General features: G+C 37.9%; 3 protein-coding genes across 3 annotated transcripts; all 3 read right to left on the bottom strand.

Annotated features, from left to right (window-relative positions):
- Positions 1-687: 687 nt before the first annotated feature.
- Positions 688-1,611, bottom strand: LOC113881348 (olfactory receptor 5V1-like). The gene has a single exon (XM_027524314.1). It carries the CDS (start codon positions 1,609-1,611, stop codon positions 688-690), a length of 924 nt encoding a protein of 307 aa, XP_027380115.1.
- An 8,206-nt stretch (positions 1,612-9,817) lies between these two features.
- LOC113881472 (olfactory receptor 12D3-like) lies at positions 9,818-10,756 on the bottom strand. The gene has a single exon (XM_027524496.1). The coding sequence runs from the start codon at positions 10,754-10,756 to the stop codon at positions 9,818-9,820; it is 939 nt and encodes a 312-aa protein (XP_027380297.1).
- An 8,957-nt stretch (positions 10,757-19,713) lies between these two features.
- Positions 19,714-20,670, bottom strand: LOC113881471 (olfactory receptor 12D3-like). The gene has a single exon (XM_027524495.1). It carries the CDS (start codon positions 20,668-20,670, stop codon positions 19,714-19,716), a length of 957 nt encoding a protein of 318 aa, XP_027380296.1.
- Between the last annotated feature and the right edge of the window lie 5,383 nt (positions 20,671-26,053).

The following is a 26,053-nucleotide window of genomic DNA, read 5'->3' as shown; positions in this document are numbered from 1 at the left end:
AGCATATTCAAAAGCAGAGACATTACTTTGCCAACAAAGGTCCGTCTAGTCAAGGCTATGGTTTTTCCTGTGATCATGTATGGATGGGAGAGTTGGACTGTGAAGAAGGCTGAGTGCCGAAGAATTGATGCTTTTGAACTGTGGTGTTGGAGAAGACTCTTGAGAGTCCCTTGGACTGCAAGGAGATCCAACCAGTCCATTCTGAAGGAGATCAGCCCTGGGATTTCTTTGGAAGGAATGATGCTAAAGCTGAAACTCCAGTACTCTGGCCACCTCATGAGAAGAGTTGACTCACTGGGAAAGACTCTGATGCTGGGAGGGATTGGGGGCAAGAGGAGAAGGGGACGACAGAGGATGAGATGGTTGGGTGGCATCACTGACTCAATGGACGTGAGTCTCAGTGAACTCCAGAAGATGGTGATGGACAGGGAGGTCTGGCGTGCTGCGATTCATGGGGTCGCAAAGAGTCAGACACAACTGAGCGACTGATCTGATCTGATCTGATCTGATACAGACTTTTTAAACAAGAGTGTTTGCTAATCACTGGCTGTGAAAATTTGCATTGACTTTTAATTTTGCTTGAGAGTAATTTGCAAAAGTCAGCTCTAAAAGTAAGATGGACAGTTTTGTAATATGTCGTTTTCTTAGAAAAGTTTACACAGCAAAAGAGAGGGAGCTTGAAGCCTGCTACTTTCTCCCCACAACTTTTGCAGCCTCTTTAATATCCTTATTCCTCAAGGAGTAGATAATAGGGTTTAACATGGGGGTGACAACACTGTACAATACTGAGATCAGTCTGTCCTTCTCCAGTGAATACGCTGATATGGGTCGTACATATGTGAAGATGGAGCTGCCATAATAGAGAAGGACAATGATCAAGTGGGAAGCACAGGTAGAAAAGGCCTTTTGCCTCCCCTCAGAAGACCTGATCCTTAAAATGGTAGAAATAATATAAAGGTAGGAAAGTATGATACACAAAAAAGGAGTCCAACCAATGAAGACCCCAATGGATAATAGGGCCAACTCATTGACAGAAGTGTCCCCGCAAGACAAGATCAGCAAAGGAGGGATGTCACAGAAGAAATAATTAATCTTGTTGTTGCCACAGAAGGGCAGACGGAATGTCAGTACTGTGTGCACCACTGAGTTGAGGAAACCACCAGTCCAGCAGGAGGTTGCTAACTGGCTATACAGGACCTTGTTCATAATAACCGAATACCTTAAGGGCTTACAGATTGCAATGTAGCGATCATATGCCATAGCTGCCAGAAGCAGGGACTCTGACCCAACAAAAAAAATAAATGCAAAAAGTTGCACTATGCAACCCAAATAAGAAATGCTTTTTCTCTCTGATAGTAGATGTACCATTATCTGGGGAACATTGGTGGTGGTGTAGCAGATGTCAAGAAAAGCTAAGTTTTCCAGAAAAAAATACATGGGAGTGTGGAGGCGTGGATCAATCATGGTCACCAAAATTACGAAGGTATTTCCTCCCAAAGTACAGATATATGCTACCAGGAAAATAGTGAAAAGTAAAAATTTTAACTCATTTAAGTTGGAGAATCCCAAGATGATAAACTCAAATAGAACCGTTTGGTTTTCTCCTTTCATAATACAGCTCTGGTTTTCTTTCTGAAATTGAGAACGAGGAAGCATAGATATCTGTAGTCAGGTATTGCTCCAGAAACAGGCTACGAAACTAGAAAATAAAAGTTTCACAGAGGAAAAGATATTATTTATCAAGAAAATATTAGATGGGTCTGTAAAAATGCACAATCCCACAGCAAATCAACTGTATGCATTAGCACCCAGCATAAACATTATCCGCCTTTCATCTGTTGGTCAAATATTTTAAAATGAACACTACAGACAGTTTTGAATTTTCAAGTAAAACACGTGCACTAAAGGAAGAAAAGGCCCATCTACTCTGTCTTCCTGGGCTGCAGCAATTTGGAAGCTCATTGAAGACAATTGTCAGTGGGTCAGTCAACTATGCTGCCCTGATTGTAAAGCAACTATACTCCAATAAAAATTAATTAAACAAAAAACTGTGCTGCCTTGCACACTTCTGGAGGCTGACATTTGTGGATTGAATGTAGAGTCAGTTGGTCACGCTTAGAGAATTAGGAGAGCAGAAAAAGACATAGTGGTACCACGGGTTGATAATATATTTGAGGGGGAGGGCAGTTCCATAAAATACAGAGGAAATTCACAATTAATCTTACCGTATAGATCTTACAGTTCAAGATGCTCAGACTTGGGCATTCAGCTAATAAAAATAAGTTCTGCTTGTTGAAAGCCTTTCTAAACAAACAAACAAAAAAAACTCTTTATAAAGGGAGAATGAATTAATATTTTATTTATCATTTACTGTACAAAGTTTATCCTGTACTTTATGCCACTAGGAATCACTACAGCAAAGGTGCACTAGAGCTAGCTATTACTGGTTCAAAAAAGCTTGTTGTTAATGTCCAGAAATTTTGTAGGCAAGATATTAAGCACAAACATTATTTAAAATGAAATTACATAAACTTCCAATTGAGTAAATTATGTTAAAAACAGAGGTAACTTACACAAGACATCACTCCCTCATCATTTTACATGTTCCTATTATCTTTACTTTAGAGATTATTGCTTTTATTGTATGTGTATGATGGAGATGCCATAAAATGGCTTCCTACTGATCTTTTATTCCCAAACTCATGTTCAGTGAATCATATCGATAGCTTGCAACTAGTCACAGTGGAAGTATTTATGCCAAGGAGCTGGTAATTCTACAAACTATGAGATTGATTCATGGTTTTGTTGATTGTCTAGGCTTAAGAAAGTGGTGGGAATATGTTAATGACGTCTGCCTGCTTAGTCGCTCGGTCATGTCCAGCTCTTTGTGACCCCATGGACTGTAGCTTGACCAGGTTCCTCTGTCCAAGGGATTCTCCAGGCAAGAATACAGGATGGGTTGCCATTCTCTTCTCTATGGGAGCTTCCTGACCCAGGAAGCAGATCCGGGTCTTCTGTGTTAAAGGCAGAGTCTATACTCTCTGAGCCACTGGGGAAGCCCTGTTGGTGATGCAGTTTAAACTTAAAACTGTGTCATGTTTGTAGCCATTATACTGTAAATAACACAAAAAGTGGAGGAACGTTTCTTCCAGCATTCAAAAAGTTTTGTACTTTTAGTAAAACTAATGTCACTGACAAATGAGAGAAATTCAGACATATAACTTCCTTGACTCACTTTCATCTTACTTATTAACATAGACAAACATATCAAACACTAATAGAATTCAGCAATGATGTGAGAGACTTCTTTGTTGAATTGACGTTCACAGAATACTATTGTTAATTTTTGCTAAATGCTTGAATCTATAGCCGCACTATAGCTGAATTCAACTACTGTTTGATCAAGTTAGACTGTATTCAAGGACTTACTTACAGCTCTCAAGTCCATTCACTCTCACACACTCCTGGATAACCATTTCAAACCTCCAGCTATGCTTTTTCTCTATATTTATTCTCAAATGCTAATCTTGCTTTCTTGTCTATGAGAAATTTGAAGCAATTGAAAAGAACTTCCAGACTCAGCATCACATGTATTTGCTTCTATGTACAAGTCTGTTTTCCCATCTGTGTCTATATTACTAGAGAGTGACTGTCTGTGCTTTTTTAAAAATTCAGTTTTGATTGGAGGATAATTTCTTTACAATGTTGTGTCACTTTCTGCTGTACAACAACATGAATCAGCCATAGGTATACATATATCTCCTCCCTTTTGAGCTTCCCCTCACCCCCACCTGTGTTTTTTTTTTAATTTTTTTTTAATATTGTAGTGGTTTTTGGCATACATTGACATGAATCAGCCATGAGTGTACATGTGTTCCCCATCCTGAACCCCACTCCCACCTCCCAAAAGCACAAGCCAACCTTCTCATTTGTGTTTTTGATGACACCCCCTCACTTAATCAAGTGTGCACGTACTCTCTCCTCTGTAATTCTTTTTTCTTTCTCTGATGAAGCATTCTCTTCAGCAAAGGAACAGGCTATTATTTCTCCTAACACAGTCTTTTGGACTCTGTGGGAGAGGGAGAGGGTGGGATGATTTGGGAGAATGGCATTGAAACATGTATAATATCATATATGAAACGAGTTGCCAGTCCAGGTTCGATGCACAATACTGGATGCTTGGGGCTGGTGCACTGGGATGACCCAGAGGGATGGTACGGGGAGGGAGGAGGGAGGAGGGTTCAGGATGGAGAACATGTGTATACCTGTGCAGATTCATGTTGATGTATGGCAAAACCAATACAATATTGTAAAGTTAAAAAATAAAATAAAATAAAAATTTGTTGTCTTTCTTTTTCACTATTTTTCTTTACCATCCCATTTTCCTGATATTTATATCAAAACTTCTCAAAAACAATAACTAAACTGATGGTCTCATTTCCTATTCTTTGCCATCTCTTGAACTTACTTTGTTAGACCTTTATCTCAATGTTCCCCCAATTCCTAGCTGTTGGATCAATTATGAAATGTTTATACACAGAATCTTACTGCTTATTTTCACTTCTCTAGCTACCGAGTCCTCACTATGTCTCAGTTAATAGTTATAATCTTATTCTCAATAGTTTAATGCTTCTAATCTTGCCCAGTGCATGCAGTGCTTAGTTGTTTGGTTGTGTCCAACTCTTTGTGACACCATGGACTGTAGCTCACCAGGCTTCTCTGTCCATGGGGATTCTCCAGGCAAGAATACTGGAGTGGGTTGCCATGCTCTCCTCCAGGGGATCTTCCCCACCCAAGGACTGAACCCAGGTCTCCTGCATTGCAGGCAGATTCTTTACTGGCTGAGCCACCAGTGAAGCCCAATTATGTGTAAATCACCTTCCATCAGCATGCTTCCACTCATAACCCTCCAATCACCCTAGCTCAAATTGTAAATTCAATTTTTTTTTTGCTGCTTTTCCCAGTTTGTGGGAGTCTTATTTCCCCCTCTAAGGATAGAACTAGGGCCCACCACAGTGAAAGCACTGAGCCATAACCACTGGACCACTAGGGAATTCCCTATAAAATCAGATTCTTAAAAAAATACTACAAGCTCTGTAAAATCTTTTTCTTTTCACTCTTCCAGCCTAATTTACCCCCTTTCTCCCCTTTGTTCACTCAGTCAAGTCACACTGGCCTCTTTACTGTTCCCCTTTGCTCTTCTCCATGGCTAGCTATCTGACAAAAGTCTTAACTTTATTTAAATCTTACCTCAAATAACATTTATTTAATGAGACCCACTCTGATCATCCTATTGGTGCCCTCCTACACTCTAAACCCCTCTCATGCTCCTTTCATTTCCCCATGACACATAGCACCTTCTGAAATCCATATATAATTTATCTATTTATCCTGCTTATTGTGGATTGCCTATTCCCCTAGTTGGATATGGGCTCTTCTAGTGACTCAGTCAGTAAAGAATTTTCCTGCAGTGCAGGAGACTCAGCTTTGACACCTTAGTCAGGAAGCTTCTCTGGAGATGGGAATGGCAACTCACTCCAGTATTCTTGCCTGGAGAATTCCCTGGACAGAGGAGCCTGATGGGCTACAGTCCATAGGGTTGCAAAGAGTTGGACACAACTGAGCGACTAACACAAATTGTATATAAGTTTTACAATATCAGTGTATTGACTGTTAATGATGCATTCTGAGCATCTAGAACAGTCCCTGGCACACAACACATATTTGTTCATTGTTAAATCAGTCTTCCAGATCTCCTTTCATAAAGAATTAACTTAGTTAATTTCTCTTTGCAGAAGACTCATAGGTAAATCTCTTTGTTTTTCCAAGACAACTTATGTTAGCCCCACTTACCCAGTTTGGTTTAATTTGATTTGCTGTCTTGATTCAACCAGGAGTTGTCAAGGAGGAAAATGTTACCCTTATAAAGAAGGATTAGCCTCTCCCTCATATTCTCGTGTGAACAGGAATGAAATTGTCTCCTTCAGTGTTACCATCTCTGGCCACTTATGTTTGGAACCACCGTAAGTGTGGCAGGAAGCTGCTGCTCTCTTCGAACTCACATGCCTAACACCAGAAACCCTCTTCTTTCCTCCTGTTTATGTAATGTCTTTAGAAAAGCATACACAGTGTAGTGAAAATCTAATTACTTTTCCCCAAATAGCAATGATGAAGACTTTGGAGACTTTGAATATCTTACTAGTAATTAGGGTATATTATAAAATTGTTTGTGGGCTTCCCCAGGTGGCACTAGAGGTAAATAACCCACCTGCCAATACAGGGGCCATAAGAGACAGGGTTCAGTCCCTGGGTTGGGAAGATCCTGGAGGAGGGCATGGTGACCCACTCGAGTATTCTTGCTTGGAGAATCCCTTGGACAGAGCACCCTGGCAGGCTATGGTCCATAAGGTTGGAAAGAGTTGGACATGACTGAAGTGATTCAGCACAGACACATAAAATTGTTTATAGTGGCAGAATTTAAAAGAACAATACTGCTATTATTATTTTGCACAAAATAATACTGCCATTATAAATTTTCCATAACATTATATCCTTATTGCTGGATATAGTTGAAAATTATTATGATTGCTGTTGCTTTTATTGTTGTATTTAAAATGATGTTCAAGTGACCTTCATTATATAATTATGTAAATTTAAATAGCATGTAATTTCAGAAACTTAAATTTTTAAAGACTATATTTTTATACTATTTGTCTCATTTGAGTCACATAACAACTTTTAAGATGGGTGTATATTTGTAGGCAAAATTCCAAGATAAATCCTAACAAACCTAACCTGTGTATAATCTCCTCCCTTTGAGTATAGGCAGAACATATGAACATAAGGTGATATTACTTCCATAATTATATGGCAAAATATATATATTTTACAGATGTAATGATATCCTCAAGTTAATTAGCATTAAAATAGGAAGATTTTCCAGGTGGGTCTGACATAATCATGTGGACCTAAGTCTGAGTTGAAAAGGTCAGAGTTAAATTAGAAGAGGAATTTAAATGTGAGAAGTTCTCCACTCTTGCTTAAACATGGTTAGAAGTGTAGGCAGCCTCTAAAAATCAGCAGTAGCTTCAACTGACATTCAACAAGGAAATGAAGATCTCTTTCTACAACTGTAAGGAATTTGGCTAACAACCTGAATGAGCTTGGATTCCAGAAAGGAATGCAGCCCAGCCAACAGCTTGATTTCAGCCATTTGATAAACTTAGCAGAAAACCCAGACATAACACACCTGGAATTCTAACCTACAGAACCGACAACTAAGCTAATAAATGATTGTCATTTTAATAGAAAAGACAATAGAAAATAGTACAGTGAAATTATGTCTATATGAGAATTTTACAAATAATAAATAATGTAGAAGGGTCACGTAAAATTGCATCTTCTCACAGTACACTATTTCTCACTATTCCACATCTATCTCCTTATACCTAAAGTATCAAAATACATTTGTTTGACAATATAAATCTTTATTCCCACATAGAAGCAATGGTTATGTCCTCTCCAACTCCCTATTATTTTCTATCTGAGAAATTTGGGCAAGTTCATTGTGATAAAAATAATAGAGAAATAGAGGCAATTGTTCAACAGAGTAAAATCTTAAAAGATAGCATAATATTTAAAAGTTTTGCTTTTTATCTTCTTCTATAAAATATCATCATAGCCACTGTAATCAATTGACAATATTAGGCATTTCACATTTTTATTCTAGTCATTATGCATATATTTTTCTGCCCCACAAATTTCAGCCAGTTTTCTTGGTGAAGAGATTCACAGAAATTCAGCCATGAAGATTATTCTAGATATCATCTAAATCTACAAGTAAAACATTCAATGTTAACATGGTTAGATTAAGTCCATGTTCCCTTCTTATCTTCTAAAAATTTTCCTAAAAGAAATGATAGAGGAATAAATCCAAATTTTATTTTTAAAAAATTAAGAAAAGTCTGAATCCCAGAACAATAAAATAGAAATAAATGCTTAGAAAACAATGGAGATAAAACAAGGGAGTAGAAGATGTTAAGAAAGGAAGCCCACTGGTGCAAAGCTAAGAAAAAGCTGCTGAATTTCCCTTTGTTAAGTAAGTTGCATAAGCTAAGCTATTAATCAGTCAGCAGTAGGAATTTTTCTTGACCTGATTTGGTTTCAAGGAGTAGTCAGCATGGACTCAAAGAATCAAAGAAGCAAGCCGCATTTGACAGAATTATTTCAGGAAGGAAGTGATGATGTAGCGAGAAACTCTGTGTATTTGAAGGAAATAGTCTGTTATTAAAGCTGTGAGGAGAACAGATCTACAACTGCAAACCTCAGTTGCTTTACAAAGAAAGAAATTACCTCACTTCAAAAACCAGATCCAAAAAGCTTCAACTAAATTTACACTTTTGGCAACAGTTTTACACAAACCTTCAAGAGGAGAACTGAAAGTCGGTCAACATACTAAAAATCCTTCTGAAGGAGTCAGAGAGCTGACCAGGCAGTGAGGACTTGCAGGACTAAGATCTAGAAGAGGAGGGCAGTACATAAAAGAGGGTCCAGCATTTTTTTTAAACCATTTTTCTCCTTGAGGTACAAGCATACCTTAATTTTTTGTATTTCAGTTTACTGCAGTCCACAGATACTGTGCTTTTTTTTTTTTTTTTTTTTTTAACAAATTGAAGATCTATGGCAGCCCAGCACTGAGCAAGCTTGTCAGCACAATTTTCCAAACAGCATTTGCCCACTTTGAATCTCCTGTCACATTTTGGTAATTCTCACAGTATTTCAAACTTTTTCAGTGTTATTATATTCGTTATGGTTATCTGTGATCCGTGATCTTTGATGCTATTACTACAGCTCACTGAAGGTTCAGATGATGGCGAGGAAAAGTGTTTTTAATGAAGATACATACTTTGTTTTAGACATAATTCTACTGTACATTTAATAGATTACACACTATGGTATGAACGTATGCAGTGGGGAAAAAGTATTCACATGACTTGCTTTATTGCCACATCTGCTTTAGGGCTGGAAACAAGCCCGCAGCATCTCTGAGGTATGCCTGTACTGGCATATTCTGAAAAGAAGTCACAAGAAAATATTTGAGAAGATTTCATTTATCCTAACATTAATGATTATTTCTACATCACTAGTATCTTGTGGACCACTACGCTTAGACTGTTATACCTTTTTGGTAATTTTATCAAGGATCAAATATAACACAGTTTCTCTTTTAGACAAATGCTCTCTATTCATCCTAGATTTTACCTCGAATTAACATCTATAATGTCGTTTTCACCTGCCATTTTCTGCCATACTTTTATGTTTATATTCTTATCTGATTTGTTTTAGTTATGTATAAATTCCATAATGGTGAAACTATGTTTTTTTTATTACTGCTCTTATTACCAGAAAAATTGAATTAAACCATGCCTAGAGAGAATAAATTGTCACAAATGAAGTTGTCTTTGAAAGTAAAGCCTGCATACTAATCTATGATTTTTTTAATATATTGTTCTATGCATAAAGAGGATTAGTTAGTAGGAAGGAAAACTCAATTCAAACCAATTTTATTATGCAAAAAGCAAATAAAAACTTTTATCACACCCTTGCTCTATTCATAGACTAATTCTACACTATAGATATTTCTTGGTGTTAACATAAATAAATAAAAATTAATGATCATCCTTGATGCCTCTCATCTCCCTACCATTTCTGAAATGAAAACAGAATTCAAGAAATGTACCAGATTTATTAGATATGAGAAAATGAATGTCATAAAAAGCACAGTTTTTATTTATTCCTGTTTGGCCAATGATTTTCTTTAGACAGACAGCTTCAGTTTCCTGCCAAAGACGCTCTTCAAAGCCAACTTCACTTCCTTATTCCTAAGGGTGTATATCAATGGATTCAGCAATGAAGTGACAGTGGTGTGTATGACAGCCACATACCGTCCCTGTGATACAGATGTGGCAGAGGCAGGGGGGATGTAGGTGAGCCCCACAGTTCCATAAAACAGAGATACGACCATGAAATGAGAGGCACATGTGGACAGAGCCTTGTGGAGCCCACGGCAGGTCTGGTTCTTGAACAGAAGGAAGCTGATAATATACAAGTAGGAGAGGAAAGTGAGAAAGCATGCTGCCATAGATAAGCTGCCAGTGACAATAAAAATGAGCCACTGATTGAGCCGAATGTCACCACAAGCCAACTCTAAGAGGGGCTTCACATCACAAAAGAAGTGATTCAGTTTCAGAGAGTGGCAAAAGTTCAGACGTGCAGTCATGACAGAATGCATCAGAGCATAAAAGAAACTGGTGATCCAGGCCACAGTTGCCAGGAGAATACATGCCTTGAGGTTCATGATAAGAGTGTAGCGAAGTGGATAGCAGATGGCCACAAATCGGTCAAAACCCATAATGGCCAGCAAGATGGACTCAGTACAGCCCAGAAAGTGGAAGAAGTGTAGCTGAGTGATGCAGCCCAGGAAAGATACGGCCTTGTGAGCAGAGAGGAGGTTTGCCATTAGTATGGGCAGTGTCACTGAAGAATAGCAGATATCCAGACAAGAAAGATTTCCCAGGAAAAAATACATAGGGGAGTAGAGTCTTGGCTCCAAGATGACAACCACTAATATGGACCCGTTTCCAAACAGATCGATCATGTATATAATCAGGAGGGTCACAAAGAGAACAGGCTGCAGCTCCTGAGTGGAGGTCAGTTCCAGCAGGAGAAACTCATTCACTGTGGTAACGTTCTCCATCGCTCTGAGAAGGAGTGATAACAGTTAGTAAAGCTGCTCTAGTAGACTGTATGGGTTAAATGAAGCAAGTTCATCATCTGAAAGTATATAAGGATGATCTATGGTGAGTAAAATGGTTAGAAATGCTAGAATTAAATTCACTTGCAATGTAATTAAGGACAGAAATTTGTGATAAATTCTGAGTCAGTGTGATATATGTGATACATAGAACAAAGAAGCATATTTAGGATGCTGAGTTAAACCTATAAAGCAACTCATAAAGAATAAAAGCAGATATTTAGTGAACACAGTAAGAGAACAGGACTCAGTTTTAGCCTCATCGTAGCATTAAAATTAGTGTATCTAAAGAGTCTTGTCAGATGTATTTATAAAAATTTAAATATTTTTAAATGGACATAATAGGCACACTTCTCATTTCTGGTACAAGTAGAAATTTAGCAATAGTCCTAAATATGCTTAAAAAAAATAAGAGTAGGTTCTCCACAATCTAAACCTTCATGAAACTAGAAAAAAAAATTGTAAACCCCAAAATTTCAAATGATGTGTAGGCAGAGGGGATACAAATCAGCAGATTTGATGTCAGCATCACAAGAGGGCAGCACAGCAGCAGGGTTATTTATGCAAGAAAATCCCAAAGTACTAAGAAGTTTTAGTAGCAAAAGAGTATTGAAAACAGCAGAAAATTATCAGTCTCAGAAAGAGAGTGCCTCACATTGAGTGTGAATTTTTCCAGAATACCAGAAAACAAGCAAGTCAGTGTGCACATAATGATGAAGAGAAAAGTATGTTACCACAAAGACAGTAAAAATGTTGCAACTGAAGAGGGAACCAATGAGCCAAGAATCTGGGGAAAATATCCTATCCCCCATGCCATATAAACCTCCTGATAACTTGCCCCCCAAATCCAACTTGTTCATATATAAACAATAAATAGATAAACTTCTATATGCACATGAAAGTATGATAAGAAACAAACAGAAAAATAGATAATCATGATTTCTCAACAGAATTACGTCACCTGAAAGAAATATTTGTAGTGAAACAGAAAAATGGCAGCCCAGCACTCCTAAGAGAAGCCACTAAAACTACAACATACTTTTTAGTCAGGAAAAAATATACAAATATTCAAAACGGAAATTCAAATTAAAATTCAATGATATACTATTTTGACAAAGATTAAAATGTTTGCAACATTTATTTTCTTGAAGGTGGTGAAATACACACAGATGGGGATGTCAATTGATTTAATCTCTAACAGACATTTTAGTAATAATGGATGTGAGAGTTGGACCATAAAGAATGCTGAGCACCAAAGAACTGCTGCTTTTGAATTATAGTGCTGGAGATGACTCTTGAAAGTCCCTTGGACAGCAAGATCAAACAGCAAGACCCTAAAGAAAATCAACCCTGGATTTCATTGAAAGGACTGATGCTAAAGCTGAAGCTCCAGTACTTTAGCCACCTGAGGCGAACAGTCAACTCAACGGAAAAGACCCTGATGCTGGGGAAGATTGAAAGCAATAGGAGAAGCAGGTGACAGAAGATGAAATTGTTAGACAGCATCGCCAACTCAATGGACATGAATTTGAGCAAACTCCAGGAGATAAATAGTGAAGGACAGAGAAACCTGGTGTGCTGCAGTCTGTGGGGTCACAAAGAGTTAGACACAACTTAGCGACTAAACAACAACAAAATTACACAAAACATCACTCCCTAATCATTTTAGATGTTCCTATTATCTGCATGTTTAGAGTTTATCACTTTTATTGTATCTGTATGTTAGAGATGCCATAAAATGACCTGTTCATTTATTCCCAAATTCACATTCAGTGAACCACATTAACAGCTTGCAGTTGGTCATGGTGGAAGTGCTTATGCCAAGGAATTGGTAAATTCTACAAATTATAAGCATGGTTTATGGTTTTTTGATTGTCTAGGCTTAAGAAAGTGATGGAAATGATGCAGATTAAACTTAAAAGTGTGTCATATTTGTAGCCATTATATTGTGAATAACGCAAAAATGGAGGAACATTTCTTCTGGTATTCAAAAAGTTTTGTACTTTAGGAAAACTAATATCACTGACCAATGAGAGAAATCCAGGCATATAACTTCCTTGATTCACTTTTGTCTTTGTTATTAACATAAACATATCAAACCCTAATGGAATTCATCAATGATGCAAGAGATTTCTTTGTTGAATTGACATTCACAGAATGCTAATATTGATTTTTGCTAAATACTTGCTGAAATTCAACTATATTTGAAATTCACACCATAGCTAAAATTCAACCTCTATTTGATCAAGTTACAATGTATTCAGGAATTATTTACAACTGTCAAGTCCATTCACCCTCACACATTCCTGGATAACCATTTCAAACCTCCAGCCAACATTCTTCTCCATATTGACTGTCCAATACTGACCTTGCTTCCTTGTCTATAAGAAATTTGAAGCAATTGAAAAGAACTTCCAGACTCACTATCATTTGTGTCTATATTATTAGAAAGTGATTGCACTTTCTTTTTATTTTTAATTGAGGATAATTGCTTTATAATGGTGTGTTAGTTTCTGTCATATAACAATGTGAATCATACAGATATCTTCTCCCTCATGAGCCTTTCTCCCTGCCCAACCTGTGCTTTTTTAAAGCCAAAGCTCTTGCTTGTCCTTTCAATGATACCCATTTGTTTAATCAGGTGTGCACTCCCACAATGCCATTCTCTCTTCCATAATTATTTTTCCTTTCTCTAATGTAACATTCTCTTCAGCAAAGGAACATTTAAAAGTCTTCCTTTCTCTCTGTTTTTCTTCACTGTCCATTTCCTCTGATCTTTACATCAAAGCTTCTCACAAACAATGTTTAAATTGATGGTCTCCACTCTTATTCTTTCCTGTCTCTCTTCAACCTATCTCATTAGACCTTTACTTCAGTATTCCCCTGAACTCTAGTTGGATCAATTATGAAACGCATATGCACAGAATCTTCCACTTATTTTCACTTCTCTAGCTATCAAGTGAGTCCATGTCATGTCTCAGTTATTATTATTAACAGTTATAGTATTATTATTAATAGCTTCTTGCTTCTAACCTTACCTGTAAAGCACCTCCCATCATCATGCTTTTTCTTATAACCCTCCCACCACACTTCAGCTCAGATTGTAAATTCAAACTTATTTATTCATTGCCACACCACACAGCTTGTGTGATCTTAGTCCCCCAACCAGAGATGGAACCAGGACACTTGGCGTGAAAGTGTGGAGTTCTAACCACTGGACAACCAGGAAATTCTCCATAAACTCAAATTCTAAGAAAGACTACAAGCTCTGTAATGTCTTTTTCTTTTTACTCTTCCAGCCTAATTTCCTCCCTTTCTCCCCTGAGTTCAATCAGTCAAGTCACACTGGCTTCTTTGTTGTTCCCCTTTGCTCTTCCCCATGACTAGCTGTCTGACAAAAGCCCTAACTTCATTTCAATCTTACCTCAAATGGTATTTATTCAATGAGACCCACTCTGATCATCCTACTGGGGCTCTCATACACTCCATACCCCCTTCACTCTCCTTTCATTTCCCCATGACACATAACACCTTCTGAAATCCCATATCATTTATTTATTTGTTTATTCTCTTTATTGTGTATTACCTACTCCTCTAGTTGGATATAATCTTTACAAAGTCAGTGTATTATCTCTTAATGATGTCTTCTGAGCATCTATAACAGTACCTGACACACAACACGTATTTGTTCATTGTTAAATCAATCTTTCTAGTCTCCTTTCATGAGGAATTAACTTAGCTGATTTCCCTTTGCAGAAAACTCATAGAAAGTCTCTTTGTTTTTTCAAGACAACTTATTTTTGCCCCACTTACCCAGTTTGGTTTAATTTGATTTGCTGTGGTATAGGTTCAACCAGGAGTTGTCATGAAGAAAAATGTTAACCTTATAAAGAAATAATAGCCTCTCTCTCATATTATTATGTGAACAGGAGTGAAATTTTCTCCTGTGGTGTTACCATCTGTGCCCACTTATGTTTGGAACAACTGGAAGTGTGGCTGGACTCTTCTGTTCTCGTCCAACTCACATACCCAACACCAGGAACCCTCTTTTTTATAAACCCTCCTGTTTATATAATTTCTTTAAAACACACACACACACACACACACACACACACACACACAGCATACTGAGAATCTAATTACTTTTCCCCAAATAGCAATGATGAAGACTTTGGGGACTTTAGGTATCTTACTGGTAATTAAGGTATACTGTAAAATTGTCTACAGGGGCAAAATAAGAAAAATACCATTATTATCCAGAGAAGGCAATGGCACCCCACTCCAGTACTCTTGCCTGGAAAATCCCATGGATGGAGGAGCCTGGTAGGCTGCAGTTCATGGGGTCGCTAACAGTCGGACACGACTGAGCGACTTCACTTTCACTTTTCACTTTTCACTTTCATGCATTGGAGAAGGAAATGGCAACCCACTCCAGTGTTCTTGCCTGGAGAATCCCAGGGACGGGGAAGCCTGGTGGGCTGCCATCTATGGGGTTGCACAGAGTCAGACATGACTGAAGCGACTTAGCATAGCATACCATTATTATCATTTTCCACAAAATAGTATTACCATTATAATTTTCCATAATATTAAATCCTTATAACTGGATAATGTTGGAATTTTTTATTATTGCTGTTGTTTTTATTGTTGTATTTAAATGATGTTAATGTGAACTTCATTACATAATTACATAAATTTAAATAGCATACAATTAGACAAATAAGAGAAGCAACTGTTCAAAAAAGAGTGAAATCTTAAAAAGCATAATATCTAAAAGTTTTGCTTTTAAAAATTTATTTATTTATTATTTTGTCTGCTCTGGGTCTTCATTGCTGCACGAGATTTTCTCTAGTTGCAGTGAGTGGGGCCCGCTCTCTAGATGCGGTGCATGGGCTTCTCACTGCAGCAGCTTCTCTTGTTGCAGAGCACTAGCTCTAACACACGAGCTTCACTAGTTTCAGCACTTGCATTCAGTAGCTGTGGTTCTTGGGCTTTAGAGCAGAGGCTCAATATTTGCGTGCCTGGGATTACTTGCTCTGAGCATTTGGATTTTCCTGGATCAGGGATTGAACCTGTGTCTCCTACATTGGCAAGCAGATTCTCTTACTCTGAGCCACCAGGGAAGACCTTAAAAGTTTTGCTTTTTATCTCTTTCTGTAAAATGTCATCATAGCCACTGTAATCAATTGACAATAATATCAAGTGATTCATTTTTTTCTAATCATTCTGCATTTATTTTGCTACCACACAAATTTCAGCCAGCTTTCTTGGTGAAGAGATTTACAGAAGTTCAGCCATGAAAATTATTATATAAATCATTTAAATCTACAAATAAAACATCCAGTGCTAATATGGCTGTTATTAAATCAGTGTTAATAACAGTGTTAATAATATGGTTGGATTAATCAGTGTTCTTCTCTTATCTTCTAAAAACTTTTCTGAAAGAAATAAGGAGAAAAAGAAGCATAAATCCAAACTTTATTTCAAAACAAATATTAGAAAAAGTCTGAATCCCAGAACAATAAAATAGAAATAAATATTCAGAAAACAATGGAGGCAAGAGAAAGGAGTAGGAAGATGTCAAGAAAGGAAGTCCATTTCTGCAAAGTTAAGAAAAAGCTGCCAGATTTCTCTTTTTAAAGTAAGTAGCACAGGTTAAGATATGAACGAGACAGCAGCAGGAAATTTTCTCGACCTTGTCTGGTTCCTAGAGCAGAGCAGTCAGTGTGGACTAAAAGAAGTAAGCCGAATTAGACAGAAGTTATTTCTGGTTGGGGGCGGTGATGTAGAGAATAATTCTGCATATTTGAAGGAAATAGTCTGTTACTAAAGCTGTGAGAACAGATCTGGAGCTGCACATCTCAGCTGTTTTACAAAAGGAGAAATCACCTGACTTCAAAAGTGGAATCAAAAATGCTACAGCCCAGGTTCGATGCATGAGACAGGGCACTCAGGGCCAGTGTACTGAGATGACCCTGAGGAATGGGATGAGGAGGGAGGTAGGAGAGTGGTTCAGGATGGGGGACACATGAACACCCTTGGCTGATTCATGTCAATGCATGGTAAAAGCTACTACAATATTGTAAAGTAAGTAGCATCCAATTAAAATAAATTAATTAATTTTTAAAAATAAAAAAAAAATGCTACAGCTAAACTTATGCTTTTGGCAACAGTAGGTTGCACTATTTTATATAACCCTCAGGTTGGGAACAAAAGGTTGGTCAATGTATTAAAAATCCTTCTGAAGGAGTCAGAGAGCTAACAAGGCATTGAGTATTTCCAGGACCAAGATCCAGAAGAGGGCAGTATAGGAAGCAGAGTCCAGCATTTTTCACCATTTTTCTACTTGAGATACCTACATTTTGGGGGGCTCCAAAATCACTGCAGATGGTGACTGTAGCCATGAAATTAAAAGACGCTTACTCTTGGAAGGAAAGTTATGACCAACCTAGATAGCATATTCAAACGCAGAGATATTACTTTGCCAACAAAGGTCCATCTAGTCAAGGCTATGGTTTTTCCAGTCATGTATGGATGCGAGAGTTGGACTGTGAAAAAAGCTGAGCACTGAAGAATTGATGCTTTTAAACTGTGGTGTTGGATAAGACTCTTGAGAGTCCCTTGGACTGCAAGGAGATCCAACTAGTCCATTGTAAAGGAGATCAGCCCTCGGTGTTCTTTGGAAGGAATGATGCTAAAGCTGAAACTCCAGTACTTTGGCCACCTCATGCGAAGAGTTGACTTATTGGAAAAGACTCTGATGCTGGGAGGGATTGGGGGCAGGAGGAAGAGGGGACGACAGAGGATTAGATGGCTGGATGGCATCACCGACTCAATGGACGTGAGTTTGAGTGAACTCCGGGAGATGGTGATGGACAGGGAGGCCTGGCGCGTTGCGATTCATGGGGTTGCAAGGAGTCGGACAGGACTGAGCAACTTAACTGAACTGAACTGAATACTTAGATTTATTGTTTTATTTTATTGCACTCCATGGATACTGTGTTTTTTTGTTGTTGTTACAAAATTGTAATGTTGTTACAACCTTGAAGGTCTGTGACTACCTGGCACAAGGTCTAACTAAGCAAGCCTGTTAGCTCCATTTTCCCAACAGCGTTTGCCTACTTTGAATCACCTGTCACATACTGGTAATTCTCACAGTATTTCAAAATTTTCCAGTACTTTATATTTGTTATGGTGACCTGTGATCAGTGATCTTTGTTGCTATTACTACAGCTCACTGAAGAGTTCAGATGATAGTTAGCATTTTTTTAGCAATAAAGTATTTTTAATTAAGGTACATACATGTACATACATAATACTATTGTACACTTAATAGATTACAGTAGAGTGTACATATAACATTTACACACACTGGGAACCAAGTATTCATGTGACTTGCTTTATTGTTATATCATCTTTATGGTGGTGGTCTGGAAACCCACAATATCTCTGAGGTCTGCCTGTATTGGCGTGTTCTGAAAAGAAATCAAAAGAAAATACTTGAGAATTTTTCCTTTATCTTAACATTAATGATTATTTTTACATCACTAAGATCTCGTGGACTACCACACTTAAACTGTTATACCTTTGTGGTAATTTTGTGTGTGTGCCCTGCTAAGTCATTTCAATTGTGTCCCACTATTTGTAAACCTATGGACTATAGCTCACCAGGCTCCTCTGCCCATGGAACTCGCCAAGCAAGAATACTGGAGTGGGTAGCCATTCCCTTCTCCAGCGGATCTTCCTGACCCAGGGATCAAATCCGGGTCTCCTGCATTGGAGGCAGATTGCTTACTGTCTGAGCTATCAGGGAAGCCCAATTAATAGGAAGGAGAACTCAATTCAAAACAATATTATGGTGAGAAAAACAAATCAAAACCTTTATCACACACTTCTCTGTTCATAGCCTGATTTTTCTACACTATCGACATATCTTGGTGTTAACATAAGTACATAAAAATTAATGATCATCCTCGATGCCTCTCATCTTCCTACCAGCTATCAGCAAATAATGAAAGTTGAGTGTTCAAAATACATCCAGAATCTAACTGCTTCTCCTATCCCCACCATTATTACCCTTGTCTAGGCTTCCATAAATTCTCATCCAAAAGATTATAAGGAAATTCTAATTTCATCCTTGCTCCCCTACTCTCTGTTCTCAACACAGTAACATTGTGATTCTTTCACCACAGAAGTCAAGTCAAGTCAATTCTTCACTCAAATGCCCCATATCATACTAATCACCCAGAGTTAGTGCTGAAAGCCTTCAGCCAGACAACAGAATGCCCATGACATGACTATCATCAACTTTCTGCCCTTATCTCCTGCCACCCGCTTCATTACTCACTGAGCTCCAGGCATATGGGACATCTTACTGGAACAACACTCTATACCAATACTCTTTCATTCTCTGTCATTTCTACATAAAAAGCTTTATTGTCACATACTTGCATGACTCACTTCCCTACTTCCTTTGGCATTCTGCTCAAATGTCATTTCTTAAATAAGATTTCATAGACCCAATCTTACAAAAGAGTGCCCGCTGGCACATGCTCATTCTTGTTCATTCATTCTGTGTTTTATCTTCTGAAAGGCATATGCGTTAACTTGTTCATCTTATCTTTGCAAACCTTTTCAAATGAAAAAGATCCATGTCCTCATGTCAGGTACTCATGGATCTTTTCCAAGATATTATCCTCTGCAAATTGAACACTTCTTCCTGAAAAATATATTTCCATTGAATGAATGACTAATGAAGAGTAATTGGAATCATATACATGAAGAACACAGTTACAAATGGAACAAATTTCTGATAAAAAAAGAAAATTCAAGAAATGTATCAAAAGTATTAAAATTAGAAATAAATGTCATAAACATAAAATAGAGTTTTGATTTTTTTTCTAGTGCTGCCAATGATTTTCTTTAGGCAGCTTCAGTTTCCTCCCAAATACTCTGCTCAGAGCCAACTTCACTTCCTTATTCCTAAGGGTGTATATCAATGGATTCAGCAATGAAGTGACAGTGGTGTGTATGACAGTCACATACCGCTCCTGTATTACAGAGATGGCAGAGGTTGGGGCGATGTAGGTGAGCCCCACAGTTCCATAAAACAGAGATACCACCATTAAATGGGAGGCACATGTGGACAGAGCCTTGTGGAGCACACGACAGGTATGGTTCTTAAACAGAAGGAAGCTGATAATATACAAGTAGGAGAGGAAAGTGAAGAAGCATGGTACCATAGCTAAGCTGCCAGTGACAATAAAAATGAGCCACTGATTGAGCCGAATGTCACCACAAGCCAACTCTAAGAGGGGCTTCACATCACAAAAGAAGTGATTCAGTTTCAGAGAGTGGCAAAAGTTCAGACGTGCAGTCATGACAGAATGCATCAGAGCATAAAAGAAACTGGTGATCCAGGCCACAGTTGCCAGGAGAATACACATCTTCAGGTTCATGATAAGAGTGTAGCGAAGTGGATAGCAGATGGCCACAAATCGGTCAAAACCCATAATGGCCAGCAAGATGGACTCAGTACAGCCCAGAAAGTGGAAGAAGTGTAGCTGAGTGATGCAGCCCAGGAAAGATACGGCCTTGTGAGCAGAGAGGAGGTTTGCCATTAGTATGGGCAGTGTCACTGAAGAATAGCAGATATCCAGACAAGAAAGATTTCCCAGGAAAAAATACATAGGGGAGTAGAGTCTTGGCTCCAAGATGACAACCACTAATATGGACCCGTTTCCAAACAGATCAATCATGTATATAATCAGGAGGGTCACAAAGAGAACAGGCTGCAGCTCCTGAGTGGAGGTCAGTTCCAGCAGGAGAAACTCATTCACTGTGGTAACGTTCTCCATCGCTCTGAGAAGGAGTGATAACAGTTAGTAAAGCTGCTCTAGTAGACTGTATGGGTTAAATGAAGCAAGTTCATCATCTGAAAGTATATAAGGATGATCTATGGTGAGTAAAATGATTAGAAATGCTAGAATTAAATTCACTTGCAACATAATTAAGGACAGAAATATATGATAAAATTCTGAGTCAGTGTGATATATGTGATACATAGAACTAAGAAATATATTTAGGATGCTGAGTTAAACCTATAAAGCAGCCCATATAGAATAAAGGCAGATATTCAGTGAATACAGTAGGAGAACAGGACTCAATTTTAGCCTCATTGCAGCATTAAAATTAATGTATCTAAAAAGAGTCTTGTCAGATATATTTATAAAAATTTATTTCTGGGTACAGATAGAAGCTTAGCAATAGTCCTAAATATCTTCTTTTAAAAAAGAGTAGGTTCTCCACAACCTAAGCCTTCGTAAAACTAGAAGACATTTTTTAAAATCCACAAACTTCAAATCATGTGTAGGCAGAGGGAATACAAATAAGCAGAATTGGTGTCAGCATCAGAAGAAGGCATCACAGCAACAGGGCTAATTATGTAGGAAAATCCCAAAATACCAAGCTCTTTAACGGCAAGAGAATATCGAAAACAGCAAAAAAATTCAGTCTCAGAAAAGAGTACCTCACACTGAGAGTGAATTTCTCTGGAATATCAGAAAAGAGAGAGTCAATGTGCTTGTAATGATGGAATGCAGAGAAAAGTACATTACTACAGAGGCAATAAGAATGTTGCAATACAAGAGGGGACAAATGAGCCAAGAATCTAGGGAAAATATCCTATCCCCTTTTCCATAAACCTCCTGCTGATAACTTGCCCCCCAAATTCAACTTTTTCATAGATAAACAATAATATGAGAACTTCTGCATCTACATGAAAGCACAATAAGAAAAAAACAGATAAATAGAAAATCGTGATTTCTTAATCAAATATATTTCTTCGGAAAAAAATATTTGAAGTGAAACAGAAAACTTCAGCACAACATTCCTAAGTGAAGCTATTAAAACTATAACATAATTTTTAATGAAAAAATATACAAATATTCAAAACAGAATTTCAAATTAAAACACAATGATATGCTATTTTGATGAAGATTAAAATGTTTGAGACATTATATTTGCCTGAGGGTGGTAAAATACACACAGATGAGGATGTCAGTTGATTTAATCTCTAATGGATATTTTAGCAATAACTACTAAAAATCTCACATTCAAAGCAATTCCACTTTCTAGATTGTCCTTCAGATGTGTTTGCAAATGTCAAAAATTGTGTATTTGCCATGATATTTATTTAAGCATCACCATAAGAAAGATTGCAAACAAACTAAATGACCATACGGAACTAGTTAAATAATTTTCAGTACATCAGTTCAGTTCAGTTCAGTCACTCAGTCATGTCCAACACTTTGAGACGCCATGAATCGCAGCACGCCAGGCCTCCCTGTCCATCACCAACTCCCGGAGTTCACTCAGACTCACGTCGATCGAGTCAGTGATGCCATCCAGCCATGTCATCCTCTGTCGTCCCCTTCTCCTCTTGCCCCCAATCCCTCCCAGCATCAAAGTCTTTTCCAATGAGTCAACTCTTCACATGAGGTGGCCAAAGTATTGGAGTTTCAGCTTTGGCATCATTCCTTCCAAAGAAATCCCAGGGCTGATCTTCAGAATGGACTGGTTGGATCTCCTTGCAGTCCAAGGGACTCTCAAGAGTCTTATCCAACACCACAGTTTAAAAGCATCAATTCTTGGGTGCTCAGCTTTCTTCACAGTCCAACTCTCACATCCATACATGACCACAGGAAAAACCATAGCCTTGACTAGACGAACCTTTGTTGGCAAAGTAATGTCTCTGCTTTTGAATATGCTATCTAGGTTGGTCATAACTTTCCTTCCAAGGAGTAAGCATCTTTTAATTTCATAGGAAATAGTAAAACAAGGCAGCTCTTTATATACTGTTTTTTGTCTCGCACAAAAAAACATTCACAAGTACACAGGTAGAGATGCATATGTGCTGCTATATCTACTTCATACAAAAGACGCATGATTAAACAGATTAAGGAAATCAAAGCTTTTCCAACTAAGAAATTGTGCCATAAACCCATTTGTTCCACCCTATAGTTTTGACAAATTATATTCAAAGACATTCCCCAGCTACTCTCACTCACCCTTTCTAATGGTCTCAGTTTCCTTCTATAAAACACACACACATATACAAAACACCAAAAAAAAAAAAAAAAACCCACACATTTCTACACATACAAAAACAAAAACCTTCCTTCTTACCTATTCTCTTATGTTCTACCTACTGACTGTGGCAATTCACCCTATTCTTTACTTCTCTGTGTACATCCTTGGAAAAAATATATGGTTTTGGTGCATAAGGAAACCCAAGAATGAGGGCTATAATATGTTGATTATCTCTTTGTATAAAATTATCAGAAAGATTTTAGCTGCTCAGAGTCTTATATGACAAATATCATATACCTAAGAGTAAATATAAATCACAGAGGACTTGGCCTTCATTCCCATTCTAAGCACAAAATAAGTACATTGAATCCCCTCTGAACTCTCCCTAGAGATGTTCCAAGCATAGATGTCTAGGGATCTCTTCTCAAAGGGTTATTCTCTACTTTAATATTTCAATAAATAGTTATTTTGTTTTTTTAATCTATTTGGTAGAACATTTTGCTACATTTAACTAGAAAAGAATATTATGCTGAGCCAGTGATTTCCACTGAAAGGTTAAAGAAAGAGTAAGTATGACAATTTTTAAACAATACAGCTCCTATCATTGGAAACTCTTAACAGCTTGTGGATCCAAAGTTTGTCATTGTTTAGAGAAATATGTTAAGAAATTAAAAGATGATAAAGTTTAAACTGAACCATTTTGACAAGACAAGGTGATTGATTTAACTTGAGAAACGTCAGAGAAAAAGAAAACAGCAACAAAATAAGGGCTTTATAGCCACCAAAATAAAAAATAAAGTACCTTGTTAGACTCCTGTCTATAAATGGAAGAGAAATTGACAGATTTTTCTTAAAATCTGCCTTAGCCAAAAATTTCTTAATAATGACTATTTATAGATGCATACAGCAAAACTCTCAGACTCTGGAACAAGATCTCCTGGAGTTAGAATCCTGGCTCTGCTTGTAATGTGACTATAGTTAAGTTACTTTTCCTTTCTGGTCTCTGGTTTTCCCCTTCTGTAAACATATGCTAATAATGAAACCAACCTAATTTGATTGATGTGATGACTAAGGCTAAATAAAATAATATCTGTAAGTGAACAAACTCTATATAAGTGATTACACACATACACACACAATCATGGCTACAGAAAATTCTGAATAAGGGTTATAAAAACATTTTGCAAGAAGCAGAGAGAGAATCTGTGATGTTAAGAATTATAGTCTGGAAACCTCAATCACATATCTAGAATTTTATCCAGTTCTACTGCATGATGACTTTTGCCAAAGGATTACTTTTCATCCAATTTAAAATATATTTTCTTTCATGGATATTGACAAGCAGATTCTAAATTAACAAAAAAGAATAACAGAGGTTCTAGTTCAAGATGGTGGAGTAGGAGACCCTGAACTCACCTCTTCCCACGGGCACACCCAATCTATAGCTACACAGAAAAGAAAACCAGAAACTAGTTGAAGTACTGTTACACATCAAATCAATGAGAAACATTCCACACTGAATCAGGCAGAGAGACCAAGATACAGTCTGGCCAAACACTCTATTCCCAGCATGGCAACTCACAACTCCCAGCTTCTCACTGAGGAGTAAAGAGTTTAGACTCCACATCTGGCACCCCAACTCTAAAGAATTTCACTTGAGGAACAAGCCCCCAGACATCTAGCTTTGAAAAACAAGACTTGCATATGTGAGACCTACAAGGCTATGGAGAACTAAAAGAAAGTTCTTAAAAGGCTCACAGGACCTCACTCTGGCTAACTGACACCCTGCTACTCCCCAAAGCTCAGAAAAGAGGCAGTAGATTGCAATGTGTCCAGTCTTAGGGAATTCCCTGGAGGTCCAGTGGTTAAGACTGAAGTCCTTCCCAGAGTGACCTTCTTACGTTCTCATGGGAGGACTAGACATAGGAGATGAAAACAGCAAAGGAAGCCCCAGGAGACTTTCTTCCGTCAAAATGCTTTTTTAAAAACCAAGTTGTACAGAGTGAAGTAAGCCAGAAAGAAAATCACCAATACAGTATACTAACGCATATATATGGAATTTAGAAAGATGGTAACAATAACCCTGTATACGAGACAGCAAAAGAGACACTGATGTATAGAACAGTCTTTTGGACTCTGTGGGAGAGGGAGAGGGAGACGGTGGGATGATTTGGGAGAATGGCATTGAAATATGTATAATATCATATATGAAACGAGTCGCCAGTCCAGGTTTGATGCACGATACTGGATGCTTGGGTCTGGTGCCCTGGGATGACCCAGAGGGATGGTATGGGGAGGGAGGAGGGAGGAGGGTTCAGGATGGGGAACACATGTATACCTGTGGCAGATTCATTTTATTATATGGCAAAACCAATACAATATTGTAAAGTTAAATAAAATAAAATAAAATAAAAACCAAGTTGTGGAATTCCGTGGTTGTCCAGTGGTTAGGTCTTGGAGCTTCCAATGCAGAGGGTACAGGTTCAATCTCTGGTCAAGGAACTAAGATCCCACATGCCATATGGAATAGTCAAAATACAAAAAAAAAAAAAAAAAACAGACAAAAAAACTCCCATTTAATGAAATGTGTCCAGTCTTCATGTGAAGGAGATCTATTTGCTTATTTTAAAGGCTTGACCTAAGTGGTAGGCTTCTTATCTAACACACTTCTAGAGGCCAACTACAATACTCTCCATAGACAGAGGCCTTAGCAGACACCATCTCTTTTCTATCCCTCTGCCTCATTCAGATTGCCAATATATCCCAACATCCAGAGGACACCCCTTGACCATTTGACTCTAGTGGCCAGCAGGGCTCATGTCTTTTGGCTCCCACAGATCTGTAACAAACAGAGAAACAATTCTTAACTGGCTATCTCCCCTGAGACAGCACAGAGACATAGACAGAAACACCCAGTCTTTCTGTGAAATAGGACTACTTGTTTCCCTTAAAAGCTACAGCCTAAGAGGCAGGCTTCTCATTTATCACATAGCTAGGGGGCAAGTACCAGAGAGGGCAATGGCACCCCACTCCAGTACTCTTTCCTGGGAAATCCCATGGATGGAGGAGCCTGGTAGGCCACAGTCCATGGGGTCGCTAAGAGTCAGACACGACTGAGCGACTTCACTTTTCCTTTTCACTTTCATGCCT

This window comes from Bos indicus x Bos taurus, chromosome 23 (assembly GCF_003369695.1).
Source record: "Bos indicus x Bos taurus breed Angus x Brahman F1 hybrid chromosome 23, Bos_hybrid_MaternalHap_v2.0, whole genome shotgun sequence".
In the NCBI taxonomy this organism is placed as follows: domain Eukaryota; kingdom Metazoa; phylum Chordata; class Mammalia; order Artiodactyla; family Bovidae; genus Bos; species Bos indicus x Bos taurus.
Note: the sequence above shows the minus strand (reverse complement) of the source record. Positions and strands in the feature narration are given on the sequence as shown.